The sequence below is a fragment of the Ambystoma mexicanum genome, chromosome 8 (assembly GCF_040938575.1).
Source record: "Ambystoma mexicanum isolate Mex_15411 chromosome 8, UKY_AmexF1_1, whole genome shotgun sequence".
NCBI classification, from domain to species: domain Eukaryota; kingdom Metazoa; phylum Chordata; class Amphibia; order Caudata; family Ambystomatidae; genus Ambystoma; species Ambystoma mexicanum.
In genome coordinates this window covers 317,991,575-318,012,078 of record NC_090929.1, presented here as the reverse complement: position 1 = coordinate 318,012,078, position 20,504 = coordinate 317,991,575, and the positions used below count along the sequence as shown (strand labels likewise).

Genomic DNA, 20,504 nt, shown 5'->3' with positions numbered 1-20,504 from the left:
ACCCATAGAGCCTTAGCTTGCTTGTTGAGAGATTCACAGAACTGGAAAGGCTTTCAGGGTTCGGTAGATTGGGAAGACAGGGTCTCCCTATATGCGGAGGATATACTGGTCTATCTCAGGGAACCAATCACTTCCTTTCCCGTAGTGACAGACATCCTGCATCAATATGGATCCTTTAATGGGCTAAGGGTGAATTGGGCTAAATCTGTACTCTTGCCAGTCAGAGAGATGGAGAACATAATCCCAGAGAATTGCCCATATTGAATTGAGAGAACCCGCTTTAGATACCTAGGCATACTCATCACCAAAAACCTGAATGAATATACACACATGAATCTGCAGTCAATCGTGGAAAGGTTCAAGGAAGATGTACACCACTGGATGTCCTTACCGTTGACCCTGTTGGGAAGAGCAGCATTGTTCAAAATTATGGCACTGCCCCGCTTTTTATATGTCCTGCAGAACGCCCCACTGCATGTCCTGTTGGTAATTTGCGCAAAATTTAATGTATACTACAAAAGCTTTTATGGGGAAGTGGGCATCCGAGGATAGCTCTTGGCACGCTTCAAAGATCGATCTTTAAAGATCGATCTGGGAGGGAGGTATTGGGCTCCCGCACCTACAGTCTTATTATTGGGCAGGTCAGATGGAAGTGGTAAATGACATGCTACATGGGGACAAATTACTTCCACATGTAAGGGCCGAGTTAGAAATTAGACAAAAACACCCTCATTGGAAGGGCTCTACCATAAACCGGGTTTGGTAACCCCTCGAACATTGGTGGCCCAATCAACCCTGATTTGGGCAGAGATACACAAGTTCATTGATTTGGACAAGAAGGTAACTCCAGCTCAGCCACTGTGGGGGAATCGGAACTTATCTGAGGTGGGCAAGTTGCTGAGATGGTCATGCTGTGTAACAATGGGAATAATAAATGTGGGAGATGTGATGGAGGGCGGGAGAATGCCTTTTGAAATCCTGCTGGTGAAGTTCGACCTCCCTGAAAGTGAAAGGTATCACTATACGCAGTTAAGGCATGCGTTACTCAAACACCTTCCAGTCTTATATAACATGCCAGACTGCACCCCTGTAGAGAGGAACATTGTGTTGAAAAAAGTTGGCAATAAGTTCACCTCTAATATGTATAGTGTTATTACCTCCTTTGCTACGCTAGAGCTGTCGAGCTTGACGTCCAAATGGGAAAGGGATGTGGGTGATATCCTCCCAGAAGAATGGGTTGCGGTCCTGATGTATCCTCCTGAAACAGCCATCTCGTCCAGACTCTGACTCATTCATCTCAAGATACTGCACAGAGTGTATTATCCGAGAATAGCACTCTATCGCTGGGGCAGGAGTACAGATCCCAACTGTTTAAGATGTCGTCAGGAAAGGGAAACTTTTTTCACATAATATGGGAGTGCCCACATATTCGACAGTATTGTCAGCAATGCTGTGATGTGCTCGTATGGGTCATGTAATACCTAGAGAACCTAAACTGCTGCTATTGGGAATGGAAGGTGAGATGACACGATATGAGAAAATGCTCTTTTCAACCGTAACCGCCCTGATCAAGAGAAACATAGCTAAACTATGGGGATCTGATGCGTTGCCGCAAGTTGAACAATGGATTGCTGATGTAAATGTTTGTATAGCTATGGAACAGAGGGTGTATAAAGCCAGAGGCTGTCCCGACAAACCTGGGAAGATCTGGCAGAAGTGAGAGGAGGCTCAATGATCTGCCTTGTTGCCGAACCTATATAAGATATGAAGGAAAGTATTGTGAAGTGATGCTGCTATTGCGAACAAACATATCAAATGTGTTGTACGAGTTGCACAGATCCAGTGACCTCTTGTTGTGGAGTTTTGTAATTGTTTGACTCCCTTGGAGTCGTCAGTTGTAATGTATGTCCTAAAAACCAATAAAATAGGTTATACAAAATAAAGAAATCTTTCTTTTATTCATATTTATTCGTAGCTCTCTCATAAAAAGAATATCACATGTAGATTCCAAGAGCTCATAGAAACCGCGAAAATGGCAGCAGCATAAAACTGCGTAGAAAAGCGTTTCACTCATTCTCCTTTGAGGCAGAGCTGACTGGCCGCAGGTGATGAAATTAATGTTGGTGCTGACGCATTCCCCTGCTATACTCGAGTCTCTGGTGCACTGAATGGCTGGTGAGACTATATCTATTTATAAATCCCTATCGAATCAAGTGTTATGTGACTGAGGGAGGGCCAGTGCAGCAATAATGCAATTCTAGCTGACAGAATTAGAGGCCACTAACAGGAGCATGCAGGTAAAGAATGTTTCCCCTACAATCGTTAAATTTGTCCAGTTAGGTCAGGCTGAGAACATTATTTGCCCAGGATCACATGGTTAAACTGTCAAACAGAGATTGTAACCATCTGAGCGATTCAAGCATTGAACCATACACCTTTCCAACTTTACTTGGTACACATATTAAGTTTTGGATTTCATGGGCGACAATAATACTGTCATACAATTTAGTTGCCAAATATAAAAATTACAGGAACCGGACAACATGTAAATCCTTATAGAAAAATGTTAAGCTAAAACAGTATCATTGTAGCTTTATTTTTCACATCTTCAAAGGAAACCGTAAGTCCCAGAATGCAGAATAATGTAGGCCCGGAACATCTATTTAACACCAATGCACGTTCACTTTAAGACGCACACCAAACAAGTTTTGTAATAACCTCTGTCACAAACCTCCAGCTTGTTTACATGAATGTTAAGAATATTTCAGTATTGACAAAAATCAAACCTTGTATGCCTGGCAAACAAATGGACCTTGTGGATATAAACACATTTTGAAAAGGGGGCTTTATTCTATTACTCACTTGAACAGATTACTGATTTTTAAGGGGACACAGATTTTCTGGGTAATGCGTGCTGTTTTAGTCTTTCAGTAGTAAATGTCTTTTCACACATACAAAAGGCTCTGCTGATAACAAAAGAATTCTGTTTGGGAGGTTTAGTGCTGGCTGCATCGGGAGCCACAGACTGTCTCAATCCTTACTCGGATGCATATACTTTGCTGGCAAATGGCAGTGGCCGGGGGCAGCTGTGTGCATTGTGAGAAGAGCGAGCGACTGTAATGCATCAGGCAAGCTACCAGTCGCTCACGAACAATGAGTTGGAGACCCCTGATCTAGAGCGATCCTCCGCATTCAAACTACTCGGGGAGCAGTCACTTCGGTATCAGAGGAGATTATACAAACCTTTGCCGAGTATTACTCAGCTTTGTACTACTCGGACGCACCGAATAGGGAAAGCGAAGAGGCATATCTGAGATAATGCCCATTGAATAGGATAAACCAAAGTGAAAGGGAGTCCCTTGCGGGCAAGATCACGGAGGACGAGGTTCGAGCAGCGATCTGATCCCTACCACCAAATAAGACCCCCGGGAAGAAATTCCAAGATATACTGACCCTGGTAATGACACCCTTATTCAATTCCCTTGCCACGTGCGGGCACGTCTCTCTGACCATGGAGGAGGCTAAGGTGGTTCTGTTCCCCAAGCTGAACAAGGACAAAACCTAGTGTGGCTCGTATAGCCCCATTGCATTAATAAACATAGTTGTGAAAATCTTCACCATAATATTAGCGTCCAGGCAGGGGTGGACTGGGAACTAAAAGAGGCCCTGGAAATAATTACTGGGGACCAAAAGAGGCCCTGGAAATAATTTTCAGAGTGGCCCCATATGACACATTTTTAGATCTCCAGAGTTCCCTATAGGCCAGTCCACCCCTGCGTCCAGGCTCGACAACATAATCCCAGGGTTGATTCATCCTGACCAAGCAGGATTTGTTAGGGGCGACAAACGTTTGACAACATTAGGTGAATGTGCCACCTAGTACAAAAAATAAATAAGACAGGCCTCTCCGCTGGGGTATTGGCTCTGTACGCGTAGAAGGCCTTCGACCTCGTAGAATGGTCTTTTCTATTCCTCACTATGGAGGCTATCAGCCACCTCTCCTCCTCAACAGCCTACACAGCTAAACTGATCGCGTTAAGCCGCCAGTTCCTGACACCTCAAAACTGTCTCACACTGGCCCGGGCCCTCATTCTATCCAAATTAGATTATTGTAACATTCTCCTTCTTGGAACCACAAAACAAACTTATCAAAACTCCAACTGTTACAAAACAAAGCCATGCAAGCAGCCTTAGGACTCAAAATAAATGATCACATCTTCCACATCCGGAGAGAGGCACATTGATTGCCCATACACTCCAGAATTCTATTCAAAACGCTTTGCGTCACCGATAAATGCATCACCAAAGCAGCCCCACCCTACCTCAACAATACTATACTACACAAAATCTCCACAAGAACCCTCAGATCAAACAACAACACCCAACTAATGGTACAGAGGTTCAAAACTACTAGGGCAGGGGGCAACAGATTTCCAGTAGCAGCACCCAACACCTGTAACTCTCCCCACACCTGTATTAGGAACGAGCCCTCACACCAGCGTTTCAGGAGACTTATTAAAAACTGTCTTTTTAACAAATACTAATTCTGCAACCTGCTCCCTATGTTATTCAGCTAGGATCATTCTGTACCAGTTCACTTGCTGGTAACCGTTTGTAACCAGTTCAGTTCACTAATGCTACCAATGTCTTGTACTATGATCTAATTGCAAATGTTCACGGTTTTTGATTTGTAAATTAAACACTGCTGTTACCTATGCTGTGATGCTTCCTGGTTTGGGCGGATTATAAATTCTATAAATAAATAAATAAAATGGGGTTTGGGCTGGGATTTCTTGCTTGGTCATAGCAAGCTATAAGTCACCATTGCTACGGTTAGCCATAAATCGGCACGTTTCGCAGACGATACGGGTGTTCAGGGGCTCCAAACAAGGATGCCTGTGGTGTTGTATGGAGTATACCTAGAACCTTTGCTAACGAAGGTCAGTCAGGAGACGGGGATAAAAGGGATTATGTTTGGGGGGCAGGAGCACGAGGTGATGGCCTTTGCGGATGTCCTCCTGGTGGTTTTAAGGGATATGAGCACCTCACTTCCGAAACTGTTGGCCCTCTTGGGGGAATTGGGTAAAGTGGCGGGCTGAAGATTAATGCCCAAAATTCGAAATGATGATCCTTGAAGGGGAGGGGGCGCCAGAGTCCAGCCCGGTAGATACCGGTCAGTTCGTGTGAGCAGACGGAGAACTCCAATATTTGGGGGTGGCAATACCTAAGACCCTAGAAAGGATGTATCGGGCAAATTACCCCCCTCTACTAGATATGATAATGACATGGCTGGAAGGACACGGTCCACTAAATATCTCTTGGATGGGCCGGATTAACGTTATCAAAATGATGGTCCTGCCCAGAGTACTGTATTACTTTCAAGCTCTCCCCCTAAAACACACGAGGGGGCGGCAAATCTGGGCAATGTGGATTAGGGTCATGGTGCCGGTCATATAGCACAGCGGGTAGAACGCTTGCTTTGATATCCGTGCAGAGCCTGTTGACGCAGGTTGGAATCCCGGCAGGGTCACACTGAGCCTTTCGTCCTTTCGAGGACGATAAATGAGCACCACACAAAGTGGTACTAATAAGCACCGCTCAGATACCTAAGGGTTCGTAGCGCTATATAAATGCAAAATTATTATTATTACACTGGCACCTAACGCCAGAGAAATTGAAAAAATTCTGTCCCGCTATGTCACGGGCATGCTGGCGAGGGTGTAATGAGGTTGGTACTTGGGTGCATATATGGTGGGCTTGCCCGGTCCTGAAACCGTTCTGGGAGTCGGTTAATGGGGCGATGAAATCTATTTTCGGCTCACAAATACGAAGAGTGTGTGGGGAAGCGCAGTTAGGGCTGGGAGATGTTGGACATGCTCATGTCCAAACCTCAGAAAAAAGCATGATTTGAAGTGTTGCAGCGCAATCCTTGATATCCCAAAAATGGAAACAAGCGGGGCGCCCTCGGAACAAGAATGGATAGCAGAAATATGGTATTATGCATCATTAGAATGGGTCACATACGCTATTCAGGGGGGAGTATACCAAATTCAAGGACGATTGGGACTTGGTCCTGGACTTTCTCCATAAAGACTTCAGAGAACAATGGTGCCCACAGAGAATCCACCTGTTGCACATACTGTGAATATTGGCCCGCATGACTAGCCCATGGCGAAGTTGCGCATGAGGAGTTTGCAGCGAATCTGGGAAGGGCAGGGGGGGGGAAGCCGGGCGGGGGAAATAGAAGTGTTGGGACTGTTACTGTTATAAATTGCTTAAATGCCAATAAAAACAAGTTTTTAAACGAAAAGCTAGAGTCTAGTGGGTGTCACCAGGCTCTGAATCAGGGTAGTCCGTTTCGGGATCCCCAGGTCGACTGCAATGAAGGCTAACCGCAGGTTCCAGTTACACAGCAGGCTCTCCGGTTGCTGGAAATCGTGACGGCCTTTGTTTCTTCATTTTCCTCTTTGGTGTCAGTTGCAGTGGTCGACTTATCAGCAGCTTCCAGGTTCAGAGTTTTTATCAGGAACTACAGCACAACATCTGCATTCTCTCCCCGTATTTTACAGAAAGGGACAGCCTTGCTGTCCAATCAGGACAGCCAGACCGCCACTGGGAGTTGTTCCCTTTCAGGCAAGGTGGAAGACAAACGGCTGCAGAGTTTTGCACTCCTCCCTTGCTTCCTGCCTTTTCAGACACTCTGGTGCCTGGCCGGGGAATCCACAGGATTCCTGCCAAAGACAAAACAGCCACTGAGGTCGTTGCTGCATACAATGGCAGGGAAAGACCTCAGAAATAGCAAGCGCACACGCAGTGGCGAAAAATGGTAGCCCATCTGTGCATTACCGAGGCTGAATTAACTGCCTTTAAGTAATAAAGACAAACATTCATAAAGGTAAAACTACTGCCACCAGCCATTCATGTAAAACTCGCAATTGTAACACAATGTTACCAGGTAAGTAAGAAAGGGGGTACATGGTATCCCCCAGCACTCCACATAGGGTGGGGTGTGCTGGCTCACTATATAAAATGTACCGGGCAATGAAAACCCCTCTTTACTACTTGGGAACTGTAGTTCACCCAAGTATATGAAAGAGAAATTAACAGGGGAGCCCATAGAGGCAACCCAGCCGAAGCCCAAAAGTTGTGGGAAACTATAACTTCAAACATAAACTATGGAGAGACATAAAAAGGTCACCCATAAAAAGAGTGAAAGACTAGGTGAGGGGGGAAAAATTCCCCTTCACCTAGGGACAAGGTTAAATAGTTACCTAGTTAAAGCAAAAAGTTCTGGAGTTGACATAGGTCAGGAGGATTTATCATTGATATGAAAATCTTACCTAGCAGTGGGGATTCCAAGATGGTGGCTTGTGGGGAACGGAAGTGCGGATCCCAGTGCCCCGGCCCTCCCAAAAAAGGTGTAAAATAAGCAGATCTACTCACCCCCCCTCTGCTTCTATCCCCCACACAGCAGGGATGTACCCCAATGACATTTGAAGCTGGCGGAGGTGTGTGCCGCCCACCTGTAGCGGCAGCAGAGTGCAGCGGCCTGCAGCCGAAGAAAGACTGGGCTCGGCCTCCGGTTGTGTGCCGGCTATAAGTGGTGGTTTCGGCAGCTGGTGGCCAAGCACAGTCTGGAGCTCGGATCGCAGGGCACCAAGATAATAGGGCAAACAGCGATATATGCACCCAAAATTGATGACCCGCAGCTGAAAGCGATGTGGTTGGCGGTGTCCGGATACGGGAACCTCCGAGTGCTGCCCCCCTCCACTAACCAATTCCTGGACCTGTTGTAACAGGCGGCGCCTCGACAGAACCCTTCATTGGGTACCGGGTAGCAGGGGAAGGTGCGCAAGAAGTTGGCGGAGCATGGAGCGAGTGGCGGGGTGAAGGCACTGTGACTCTGCAGTGCGGTGGTTGCAAAGGTGCTGATCGCTTAACATGCTGACCCTGGTACCTGCAAGTGGTGCACGCTAGTGCACTGCTCCGAAACATCCTGGTTATTTCCCAGGGCTTGAACAGCTACAGAATACCGTCAACCGATGAGACTCCGCCCAACATCACACTGGTGTCACATCTGGTATGTTTGAATAGAGGAGCTATTGACTGCAACACTGACGGAATTAGCAGAGCAGCATTTGGTAATACAGAGGTGAGAGATGTGTGGGGGCATCCTAATTAATAGGTACTGTGTTTTTGAACCACACCAAAAGAGACTGTTGGGAATCGTGGAGACGTTGCTGCAGGCTCAATGGTATTTTGATTTCTGGGTATTGACGCACTTCCACAGGAGGGACACTTGCACGCCACCACGGAGGCTATTGACGATGATTAGGGACGCAGACAACTTTGGGTGGGCCTGAAGGATAACATTGGGGGCTGAATTGAGAAGCAGGGAGAGCAAAGCCTATACGTTTAAGTGCAAGGGGGCGCAGGCTGCTGGATGTCCTTCATGCCTAAGGAAAGGAGACCCCAGCACGTACGAGACATACCCGCCAAGGGGAGGAAATGGCCGTTGAATATGGGTTGGCATTTAGACAAACCTAAAGCACAGGCGCCTGCTCAGCCCCCAGACGCGACAGCAGGTATAGTGGAGCCAACACAAGATTCAATGGCGATGAAGAGGACCTGGTACAATGCCTGGCGGACTTGCAGGCAAAGATTACAGAGCCATTTTAGAAGCATTTCTCTTCTCCTAGATCGTAACTGAAAAATTCAGTGCAGTAGTTGGAAGGCAAACTCATGAAACTGGGAGAAAGGGTGGACACTAATGAGAGGGCATTGCAAGACATCTCAGAAGATTCCAGGAAAACAGAGGAAGCCTTAGAACATCTGTCACAGCTGTCTCATAACTTTGACCTCCAATCTGAAGATCTTGAAAATAGATTGCGCTGCTCCAGTATTCGCCTCAAGAGTGTCACACAGGAGGTTCTGGATAAAGACCTTAAGGCTATGATGCAACACATCTTTGCAACATATCATGCGGATTTGCTACTGGAAGTCCTGCCAGAAGGGGTCCGCCTGGACACAATACATAGGGTGGGACCACAACGGAAGGAACGAAGGGCTCGCCCGAGAGATGTGCCGGCTGCCCTGACCTCCTAAGAAATTAGACATTTTGAGAGCAGCTCAGTCAGCTGGATGCCTTAGGATTAACAGTGCTGAGGTCCAGCTGTTTCAGGACTTGGCCCAATCCACCTTACTCAAGAGAAGACTGATGGGACCAGTCGTGAAGATTCTGATTGAGAAAAAAGTTTGGTACAAGTGGACATTTCCGTTTGGCTTGCTATTGACGTGGAAGGGGAAACAGCATAGGGTCACATACTGTGATGAAGGAATGGACATAGTGTCTCCATCTGACTTTGCTGGCCCCCCTGCCCCTCGAGTAGCGAGAGTGGAAACCTGGTGGAGAAGACAATGGGAATGATCATCCATAACAAAAGAAAGCCGAGGATACTGAGCACCGAAAGGACTGGTTAAGGACAAGGAAAAGTGCGCTGATGGGTGAAATCATGTCATTGGTGGTGTCAGAGGTTGCTAAATTGCCCTCTAGATGTTGGGATAACGGGGGAGGTGGGGGTGGCTAACTCCTTACAGGCTTTTGGGTATTGGAGTTAACATCTTGGGGGGCCCAAGGGAAGGCTGGCGGGTAGTAGTTGGGAGGGCCGGGAGCATGGCCAGGTGCGGTTACTTCTTGGAATCCATCTAGGAGCAGTAGTGGTAGCTCCCACCAGTTTGGGGCTGAGGTTTGTTTTTCGGACCATGGTCAGGGGTTTCACCCTGGGGGGTCATTTGGACGCGTGGTTCGACCTTGATGGTTATTGTTGGGGGAGGTGCGTTATTGGGGGGAAACAGAGGGGGGGAGAACTGGGGCACTGATTGGCACTTGTATGCTTTTTTCTTGATGCAGACTTGGGGGACCTGGATAGGCGGAGGATGAAGGGCAACTACTGTATTTCTTGGTGGGCCACAATGTGATGATAAATGGAGGGAATGAACAGTTATCTGGCCGCAACAAGATAGTTGTGGGCAGGCGGGGGGAGGGGGAAGGCCGGAGACCACAAATGGCGCTGAAGGTTCTCTCCTATAATATCCCTTGTGTAGGGGCATAAGGTGGAACACTTCTTGAGACGTAAGGAACTGGAATTTCTCTCATTCCAAGAAACACACATACGAAAATGTGACAAACATAAATTCCACCTGCGTGCATATCCAAATATTTTTCAGGCTAACGCGAAGAACAAAACCGCATGGGTGATGATTGCTTTTGAAAATATCCCCAATTTCCTGATACTGGGTGCAAAGGAGGATATGCTTGGCTGCCATCTTTTCATTAAATTTAAAATAGATACATGTACATATACAATAGCTGCGGTCCATGCCCCAAACTCTGGGCAGGATGGATTCCTGCGGTCGGTTCTGGCTGAAATGGCGAGCATGGCAGAGGTTAACCACATTTTAATAGGAGATTTAAATCTGACTTGGGTCCCTGAGGAGGACCGTAGGGGAGCTGGCCATCGGGAACAAGGGACTCCATCAAAAGGGCTTAAGGACAGGTTCTCACTGATTGGGCTGGTTGATATATGGCAAGCGTGCAGGGGTTCGGAGGTGGGGTACACATTCTATTCCCACGTACACAGAACATATTCGCGTATTGTTTATGTCTAGGTTTCGGCACAGCTGGTGGGCAAGGTTAAGGATGTCTCCCTGGAAACTGCCTCTCTCTCTGATCACGCCCCTTTATGTGCCTTGGTCGACCTGTTCCGCAACCCCTATGGCTGTGGTGCTTCCTGGAAGACATTCTCATGGATGCAGTTCTCTCGGTGGTGGTAGGGGATAAGATGAAGACCTATTTCTCAGATAATTCAGTCTCTGATAACTTCCTCAGGGACTTGGTGGGATGTGTTCAAGGCAGTGATCAGGGGAGAACTGATCGCCTCAAAGGCCTCTCTGGATAAGCAGAAACGATCATTGGAACACAACTAAATGAGATTATCTTTAAAATGGGGGATCTATCCAACAAGGGCTACGATGAGGGGGGCTATTGGGCGAACCAAGGACAATTAGATATTAAGAGTGAAGTGGGCTGAGATGAGTCTGCTTAATGCCAAACAGCAGTACAATGTTAACGGTACGAGTGGCTAGAATGCTAGCTAGGCAACACAGAGGAAAGGCAGTGGCCCAGACCATTTTGAAATTATGTGACAATACTGAGGGACTCGTGATACAGAACGAGAAAATGTTGAAGAGTTTTGAATGCTATAATGATGCTTTATATGCGTCGGATTGTCCACTGGAGGGGCCTCATGGAGTCTATTTAGACTTGGTTACACTGAAAACCCTGTCACATGACGACAAAGTATCTTTAGAAGGGGAGATTCTTGAGGAGGAGATACAAACTGCCATTGGGAAACTCCCCCCTACACAAAGCGCCGGGTCCTGGCAGCTTCTCTGCGGCATTTTATAAAAAATGCTGGTCAATATTGGCCCTGAAATTAGCACAGTTCTATAACTCTTTCGAGTCTGTTTGGGGTATTACAGAGTCCATGGACCAAGCAAAACCTATTGTATTCCTGAAAGCTAATCAATATCCCACATGTGCAGCTCTTATCACCCTATTGCCCTTAACTACATCAATGCCAAGATCTATACAAAGATCTTGGCAACGAGATTGGAGACCTGTTCTCGGATCTTATGCACCCTGACATGTTGAGATGTATCAAATGCCATCAAACCTTGGATAACATTCGGCGGGTGTCTCATTTAGTGGATAACATTTCTAAATGCAAAACTCTTGCTCTTCTTCTGTCATTAGATACCGAGAAGGCATTTGACAGGGTTGAGTGGTCTTTCCTTTTTCGCATCATGGAGCGTATGGGCTCAGGGAGTAGGTTTATGCAGATAGTCTGGGTTAATTACACTGTGCCTTATTTGAGATTAACGGACAGCTCTTGCAGCCAATACGATTACAAAGGGGAATGAAGCAGGAATGCCCTCTATCGCCGCTGTTGTATGCCGTATATCTTGGACCCTTCTTGCAGCGATTGAGGGAGGCTTCCACAGTGAAGGGTGTTGGGTTTGGGGGCATCCACCATAAGGTGGTGGCTTTCGCTGACGATATGCTCTTGGCTTGTCTGACCCGGTCGCCTCACTCACTGCAGAAGTGGCAGCATTTGGCAATATATCAGAACTGAATCTGAAAAATCAGAAGTTCTGGACCTGTCTCTACCGGGGGATTTGTTGGAGGAGGCGTGGGACCGATCCCTTTCCAGTGGGCAACAGAACAAATCATATACCTGGGGGTTAACATCACAAACTCGCTGGCCACGTTATATGGAGCAAACTATCCACTGTTAACGGCCACCGTGAAAACGTATTTAACAAGGTGGGAATCCCCTTAATAAATCATGCATGGGCTGCATGGCTTCGATTAAGATGGTAACACTCCTGAGGTTTCTGTATTTCTTTCAGGCTTTGCCTATTCCATTGCTGCTGAGCTTCTTTCGAGCACTGAATGAGATCTTCCTGGAGCTTGGGTCTGGCTTAAAGGCGATGCACTCGATTCTGGTGTTCCTGTCCCCTGGCACTCGTTTCCTGCAGCAGCAAAGAAGTACAGACAGCAGAGAGAGGGGTTCCAGTCGAGTTCGTCTTATGGCTGATTGGTCCCACCAACTCAAGGGGAGAAGTCGTCCTTGCAGGGCTTCTCTAGTCGATTAGAAATTCATAGCTTCAGCAAAGCAGCAGGGCTTCACCGGGCAAACCAACGGTCCAGGAGGTTACAGCAAGCTTCTTCTCCGGTTTCTTCAGTTCCTTCGTCCATTGGTCGACTCTGCCTTCCTTGCAATCGGTGAGGGAGTCTGCCAGCCATAGGTCAAGCGGGAGCTTGTTCCAGGCAGAGGGGGCTTGAACATCAAAAATGGTTCCCCCGAAGCTCGTAAGCTTGAACCTGGGTTGCGCAGGTTTGTGTGGATCATAAGATCGGAAGTTGCGACTCAATGAGAGCGCGGTGAGGTGGTCAGCCAAATACTGAGACGCTGCATTGTTTCGACACTTATAGGCAAGAGACCGAAGTTTATGCGTAAACACAATGTTTGATGGATAACCTATACAGTTCCCTCCTGGCCTCGATAACATGGTCTCTCCTAGACAGCCAAAAAACAGCCCGCACAGCACCATTCTGCGTGACTTGAAGCGCCTTAATGTTAGTTTTCGATGTACCTAGCAACAGACTATTGTAATAGTCGAGCTGTGAATTTACCAAAACTGTAGCCAACAATGATCTATTATTGAGTGATAAGTTTGGGCGGATGCTGTTCAACAGTTTCCTAATCTACCCACAAGATACTCGAATATGCGCGGCCTGAGATTTCATGGTAAACTCAGCATCCAGAATAACGCCCATGATCTCCACACTCTAAGCTACTCTGATGTTGCTACCGGAGATAAAGAAGCTTTCATGTTCCGGGCCAAGTTCTTTAAGTCTCTGTCCCAAGTCAAGAATCTGTAGCTTGGTTTATTTAGCATTCAAAGCCAGGGAATGTGTTACCTTCCAGTCCTGGATGGACTCATAAGTTAGATTGATGTTATGAGTCCGGGTGTCTGCTGCATAATAAGTATACTGGACACCCAGGTCATCCAGGAGGGCCAAGAGAGGCATGGTATAGATATTCAACATGGTGGGGTAAATGCAAGACCCCTGGGGGACCCCACAAGTGACAGTTGCCAGGGCAGAGCTAGCACTATCCTTTGCCACCCTAGCATTCCTGGGACCGAGAAAAGATGAGATCCAGAGTGTGGCAGAGCTAGAACAAAGTGCCTGTTCCACTAACATTGCCACAAACCATGAGTGATCAACCAAATCGAAGGCTGCAGAGAGGTCAAATAGCATGAGAAGGGCTGGCTGGCCTTTGTCGACAATAGTGGCAAGATTGGACTTCAGATCCAGCATGGCCGTCTCTGTGCCATGCTGGACTCTGCAGCTTGATTTCACCAAGCCTCCCCTATTCATAGTTGAGATCGACACTATTCACTTTATTATCCATAGGACTAAGACAGGCTGCACCAGTGACAGTGCCTCAATGCAATGCAGTTTTAGGTTAACTTGATCAACCACCTCAGAGCCATAGCCTGCAGCAGTACGTTTGTCTCAACTCCTCTGATGTATATCATCTGTCCTGAGGCTCTAGACATTGGTGCACACTAGATCATCCAGTTAAATCTGATCAAGGTGGTACAGGCAGCTCACTACTCTGTTGTCCTATGTGGGGACTTAGCACGCCAATGCTTCTCCCAGTCCCCAGTAACCTCTTGTTATGATTTTCTATGAAAATGTAGGGGGAAGTTAAACAGATCTTTTATTAGAGACTGGCAGGGTAGATGGAGATTAGCGTTTTTGTGCTGTGACTTAACCTGCCTACCCCTCCCCAGCAATGCCATTGCCAGTCTAGCTTCTGCGCGTCCATCTTAAGATTCAGGTGAAAATGGTGCATTGCACCCACCGGAGGAAGCCGCAAATACTTACAAGAGCTGGGGGCAAGATTGGTGCTGCAGTATGTCAGTTAGCCAGGTCTTTCTCCCTCTGTTACTGAATGTGAATAATCCCCCATTTGCCTACTGGAGATCAGAGTGCACTTTATGGATGAGCACCAGTTAAAACCTCTCAACTCACCTGATTATAGCTGGTGTCTTCCACACTGGACTCAGTTCACCCTTATGGCGAAGGCCCATACCACTGGATAGGCTTAATTGGGATTTCGTTGGGCTGTTATCCATGGATTTCATCTACCTTGGCGACTCAGCAAGTTGAGGTATTCCAGAAGTAAAATCTGGACTGTTGTTCAACTCTCCAAATGCACACACATTTCTATCTAGAGGGTTTTTTTAATCTCACAAATGTGATTTGTAGGGTTTCACAGGGTTGAGGATTTCCCTGAACCAAGTCTTAGAGTAGCAACTTAGTAAAGCTTTTATCCCGAACGTTGCACTAATAGAAGGGAAACGTTGCTTTATTTGTTTTTTTGTAGAGCTTTTTCTACGAAGCTTCATATTGGAGCGTTAGCCTGTTTGTCAATTTTACATTGGAGTTATTTGCAAAGGTTTGTTTTGGAAAGTAGAAATGTAGTTTGAGAAGTTGTGTAATCTGTGTTTACATGACGTTTCTGCACTAAGTAACGTGATACGAGAATTCATGTTTTTGATTGGAAGTTCATTTTAAATGTTCAAAATATTAATTAATGGGTCCGTTTTTAAAATGTAATACATCTTTGTCTGAAACGTGTCTGAACTTGATTATTTGACATGCCTTTGATATTTCTTTATTTCGCAGGGTTTGGAAGTGCACATGAAGGACAAAGACTTTACCTCCCCCATTCTGATCAATAAAAATCAAGTAAAAGCGCTCACAAATCCTTGATGGCAATGTTGGCTTTTTGGGGCAGCAGATGATGCAGACCATTCTGCTAGTAAACGAAGAAAGAACTTTCCGCGAAATGTGAAGTCGGAAAGTCTGCATCTTAAAATTGTGCCAAATTATGTTCATGGATCATCAAAATAATTTCCTATTGAGGAAAATAAAAACTCAAAAGTCTTTTTACAACTGATTTTGCCAAAGGATGTTTACTGCTCTACTCCTCTGAGCCTGGAATGGACCAGCGCTATGCTTTCTCCCTGCATTGTTGACGGAAAATGGATTTTCTTAAGATCTTTGAAAGCAACCCCTTCGAATGTGGTGCTATCCTTGTGGACTTTATTATGTTTGCCTGCATATTTTTATTAGATTTTTAATTGCTTCTCAGTAAATGCAGGGATGGTTGTGGGTCATAAACATTAGTGGTTGGTACCCATGGTAGAAGGGGCACAATTCACTTGTGAATCAATACATAACACGTACTATCATGAAAACGCCTATGAACGTGTTCTACGTGCTCTATTTGCAAGAATGCGCAGATTGTGGGCTCTTGTTGAAAGATTTTAAGCTTCTAATAAAGTGTCTCGACCATCAAATGTGTTGTGTATTATAGTTTAGCGAACCTAGAGCATATGAATTACTTGTGCCCAGAGTCAGACTAAGAAGCTTCCACAGCCATCTATCGGTAATTAAGTAAATTGTATGCTGCAAAGCGGGTAGTTCTGCTTTTTTGTTTGTGAAAAACAGAGCCCCAAGTGCCCCTTAAAAGATCATTGTCTCTCTGTTAATGGTTCATATCGGAAGTGTTTGTAGTTAGTGTCTATTGATGTCACAGGGCTTGTAGAAGTTGTATAGGCTGACATCTGGTGGTTGGAAAGGCATGTCGACAGGGTGTGTTTGTAATACCATTGACGCGTACCATGGTCCTTAATGCGTTGAGGTACTTGGATAGTTTTTTTTGTTTTTTTCCACCATCGTGTTGGTCTCATTTCACAGAGTTCTACGTTAAAGTTTATTACTCGTCGCTGAGACTTATTCATCCTTAACTAAACTATATTGTTACTTATTGCTAGTTCGACACTCATCGATACATGTATCCAGTGACTCTCGACGAGACCTCCCTGCCGTCCAGACATCCACAAATGTTCATGATTGCCTACCTTCAGGCTTCGGCCTACACAGTTGGGAGAATTTGGGTGATGACATTTCTCAAAAAAAGGGAAATATGAATAGAGGCATTCTCTCTTACGTCTTGCTGTCTTCCGGCACTTACAATGTAGAAGACTCCATTTGAATTTTGCCAATCTTGCAACTGAAAGTTTTCCTGGAAAGATACACAGGACGTGTTACCATTGTCTCCCTTGTGACCACCAGGAAATGAGGTGCAAAACATGTAATCTCATTGGTCCGAAAACCCTTAAAGACAGACGGTCGATGCACTGAGCAGCCTACGCGATGCAGGCTGAAGCATTGTCGGCAGTGCTGGAAATGGAAAACATTTATTGGGTGAACAGTCCCTTCTTGGGAGGGACGGGGCTTTGGGAAGGAGGGGGCGGGGCCAGTGGGTGTGGGCCCAGCCATGTTGCGCAACACAGGATCTCTACATAGAACCCAACCCTGGCGATTTGCATAAAAGCAAAGAGCATTATGGGAAAAACATAATGTCCACAATTTTAAATGTTAAACATGTCTTATAGTGATTCATTAAGAAAACCTTTTAACCGAATAATGGACTTCTGTTTTGATTGGTCACAATATTCACCCTAATCAAGAGATGTCTGTAAAATGCAAGACATATATACTAGTTTGAGCAGCTGAAACACTGTATGTGAGGCTTCAGCAGTTTATGTGCAGGCTCCAGTACAGTACTGTGTGTTCTGAACACTCTAAAGAATGGTGCAGTGGGAGCAGCCTGCGCTACAACCAGCAGACTGCTTTCAGAAGAATCTGCACGAACACTGAGTCTTCTGAAAGCGAACTGCTTGATGAGGGACAGGATTTGCGAGAGTCGTGTCTGGGACCCCCTTGCTCTGGAGGACAGACAGGGGCTCTTGCAAGAAATATTTTGCCGGAGCACCGCTTCCTCTCGTTCTGGCCCATTTCCTGCACTGATTGTCGGGATACCTCGCCAGCATGGAGGAATCTAAGGCAGAGCAAGACAGTCCCAGTGCCATAAGTGACGTCGGGGAGACAGAAGATTCCTGTGTGCCCCTCCACAGCTCCGGAAGGTAGGCTTCCCACACTGCTATGGAGGGTTACTCTGGTGACAGGTGCACCCATATTACACACACAGAGGGGGATAGCAGGCCACAAGGTGCTGACACAGGAGCACAAACATAAACTGCATACACCCTCGCCACATGTCTGTGCACCGGTCAAAAGGTCACAAATTGGTCGCAGTACCTAGCCCTTCAGCAGGTGCCTCGGCACCTCACAAAACCTTTGTGCACGGTGCTCATTCTTTGGCGCATGTTTCAAAACACAAACATACGCTGAGCAAGAGCGGTTCCGCGCTTAACATTCCCTTACAAACACCTGTACAGCTACCACAGCCGCCAAAACAGTCTGTTTTCGATGCCTATTGACACCCCAAGGTCAGGATACACAGGACCCACCTCGCCATTGTCAGAGGTGCTTCAGAGAGAGAGAGAGAGAGAGAGAGAGAGAGGGAGAGAATGTCTTACACACAGAAGTAGGAAATAATATTCTGCCCTTTCCAGGATACCCCATCTAAAGATGGATTTGAAAGTACCATGCATAAATTGGCTTCATTTGTAGAATTTTTAAACAAACATCCTATTAAACAAGTGCATATCTCACAGGGAGAAGGGGAACCTCTTTCCAAGGTTCCTAGGATACAACAAATTGACCTCTATGAGGAATCTGTAACTGAGATAGATGACAACCCTGGCACAGACCCTTATTATCCAGATGATTATACTGTACCATCCCCAAATGTGACCCACAACCCTGTGTTAACCTCTCCTAATGGCAACTAGCTACTCTATAGCGACCACCTTAAAAAGGCAGCAGATTTTTTCAAAATACACACAGAATCAGAGGGGAACACTAACTTTGTTGATGACATCTTCAATGGGAAGAAGCAGATGGGTCAATGCATCCCATTACTACAGTCCATCAAGATACGTCTCCTACCCTCACTTTCTAGCCCTGCTCTAACTAGAGCAGTAACCTGTGCACAGAAAAGCACTTTAAACCTGCAACGACAGACCCGCTCTAAGGGTCACTTGAAACCTGATTCCCTAGTGGTGACGACCACCCGCAAAAGAGCTGGCACACCGTTACCCACTTCCAAAGCGCCACCAGATAAGCAAAGCAAGAGGATATATGCTCTTGGAAAGCAGGTTGCAAAGTCTGCAGCGTTCCAAATGCCTATTGCCAACACCACAACCCTTATGACTAGCTTCAATAGGGTTCGATGGGATCAGGTGGAAGAAAAAGTTAGTGGGGTGCCAGAATCCTTGTCCTCTCAAATCCTTGAGACTAGCTGAGGGCAAACAAACTGCTGATGCCATTCATAAAAACTCACTTGATGCTGCAGGTACAGCAAGAAGGGTAGTGGCCGACAGAACTCTCCTCAAATGCCATGCTCGGTTTAGGAATTCTGGGTTGAAACTCGAAACTCAGGCCATACTTATCAACATGCCCATGACGTCCAATTGGGCAAAGCAGTATACTAAGTTCTACAGACAGCAAAGAAGAAGCATGAGACCGTAAAGACCTTGGGTCAAATAACTAACAAACCTCATGCAGATGGGAGCCTATGGAAATCAACGCACTTTTCGTGATCGAGGATATACGAGGACATCAGCCAAATCCAGCTATTCATCAGCAGCAGCTCATGGTATGCCAATCGAGGACAGCTTCCAACCTCTCAATCATCCTTCCAGATGCAGCTCAGGCAACGGCGTATTAGGGGTAGAGGCCAAACCACTAGAGGTTCGGCTACCCCCTCCAAGCAATGACTCTAAGTTCTACTTCTCCTCCCATGTCACCCCTGTACGGGTTAGCATTTCTCATCAGTAAGATGTTGCATTTCTCATTTTCGCCTACTCATGGGAGGGGATTACAACATACAACTGAGTGTTGGCAACTGACAGAGACAAATATTGCATATGGTTTCAATAAATACCACAAGATCATCCTCCAAGACACAAGTACATTTCTCTGGAACATCAACGGATCCTCCAGACAGAAGTAGGAGGGGACTGCCACATATTGAGCTGGAAATGAGGAGGATGGGATCTCGGCCACCCTTGCAGGATGGGGGTAAGACATCACAGGGGTTGACTCAACCAAGGGCTTGCATGCTGGAATCTCGTAAAGCAGCTCTTAGAGCGATGGGATAGGAGGGGAGTCGTGACCAAGGAAGCACCCGTTATAGGAATGCAGATTTGCCAGAGATATTTAAATTGGGTACACAGAAAAGATGGCAGGACAGAGGTATTAAGAAAATTAAGAGATCCTGGTGCGAAATCACCTTGCCTCATTTCAGCTACTGCAAGATGAGTTTGGCTTAAAGGGTGGGGATTGCTATACTTGCACTGGGCTGCAACATGCCTTGGTCCAGGAACAACAGAATACATGGGATATACCCAAGAGATCCCCTATTGAGGCCAACCATCAAGGGGAAGGCGATAACGCAATTATATCAGATGCTCAAAGGTTTCACATCGAAGCCTCTGCTGAAGCTTAGAGAGAAATTAGGGTAGAACCTGGGAACTCTGGAAGACGAAGACTGGCTCGAAGCGCTGTGCAAGCATAACCATGTGATTGTGTTTAATACAGTACAATATATTACATAGAGTATACTATAGCAGGGATTGCTGTCATCAGATGATTGGGGGGCTGATCCCTGTGTCTGAAATGTGGGGTGGGAGTGGGCTCTTTCTTCCACATGTTGTGGGAGTGTCCCAAGGTGAAATCCTTTTTGGGATCATGTAAGAGGCAAAATATCCAGGGTGATTAGCGTACCAATACCAGCCTGCCCCAAGGTGATGCTTTTACATTTGTGGGGGGGTTTTGGGGTTCAACAGCTGGGAAAAATACCTCATTAGAACTGCCATGATGACGGGTA

At 46.3% G+C, this 20,504-nt stretch overlaps 1 protein-coding gene across 1 annotated transcript in view; it reads left to right on the top strand.

Annotated features, from left to right (window-relative positions):
- UAP1L1 (UDP-N-acetylglucosamine pyrophosphorylase 1 like 1) overlaps nucleotides 1-16,002 on the top strand; it is a 525,997-nt gene extending 509,995 nt beyond the window's left edge. The window contains exon 9 of the mRNA XM_069609735.1: nucleotides 15,326-16,002. Within this exon, the coding sequence (XP_069465836.1) occupies nucleotides 15,326-15,412 (87 nt within the window). The 3' untranslated portion in view covers nucleotides 15,413-16,002. The remainder of the gene's footprint in view (nucleotides 1-15,325) is intronic.
- The last annotated feature ends 4,502 nt before the right edge of the window (nucleotides 16,003-20,504 follow it).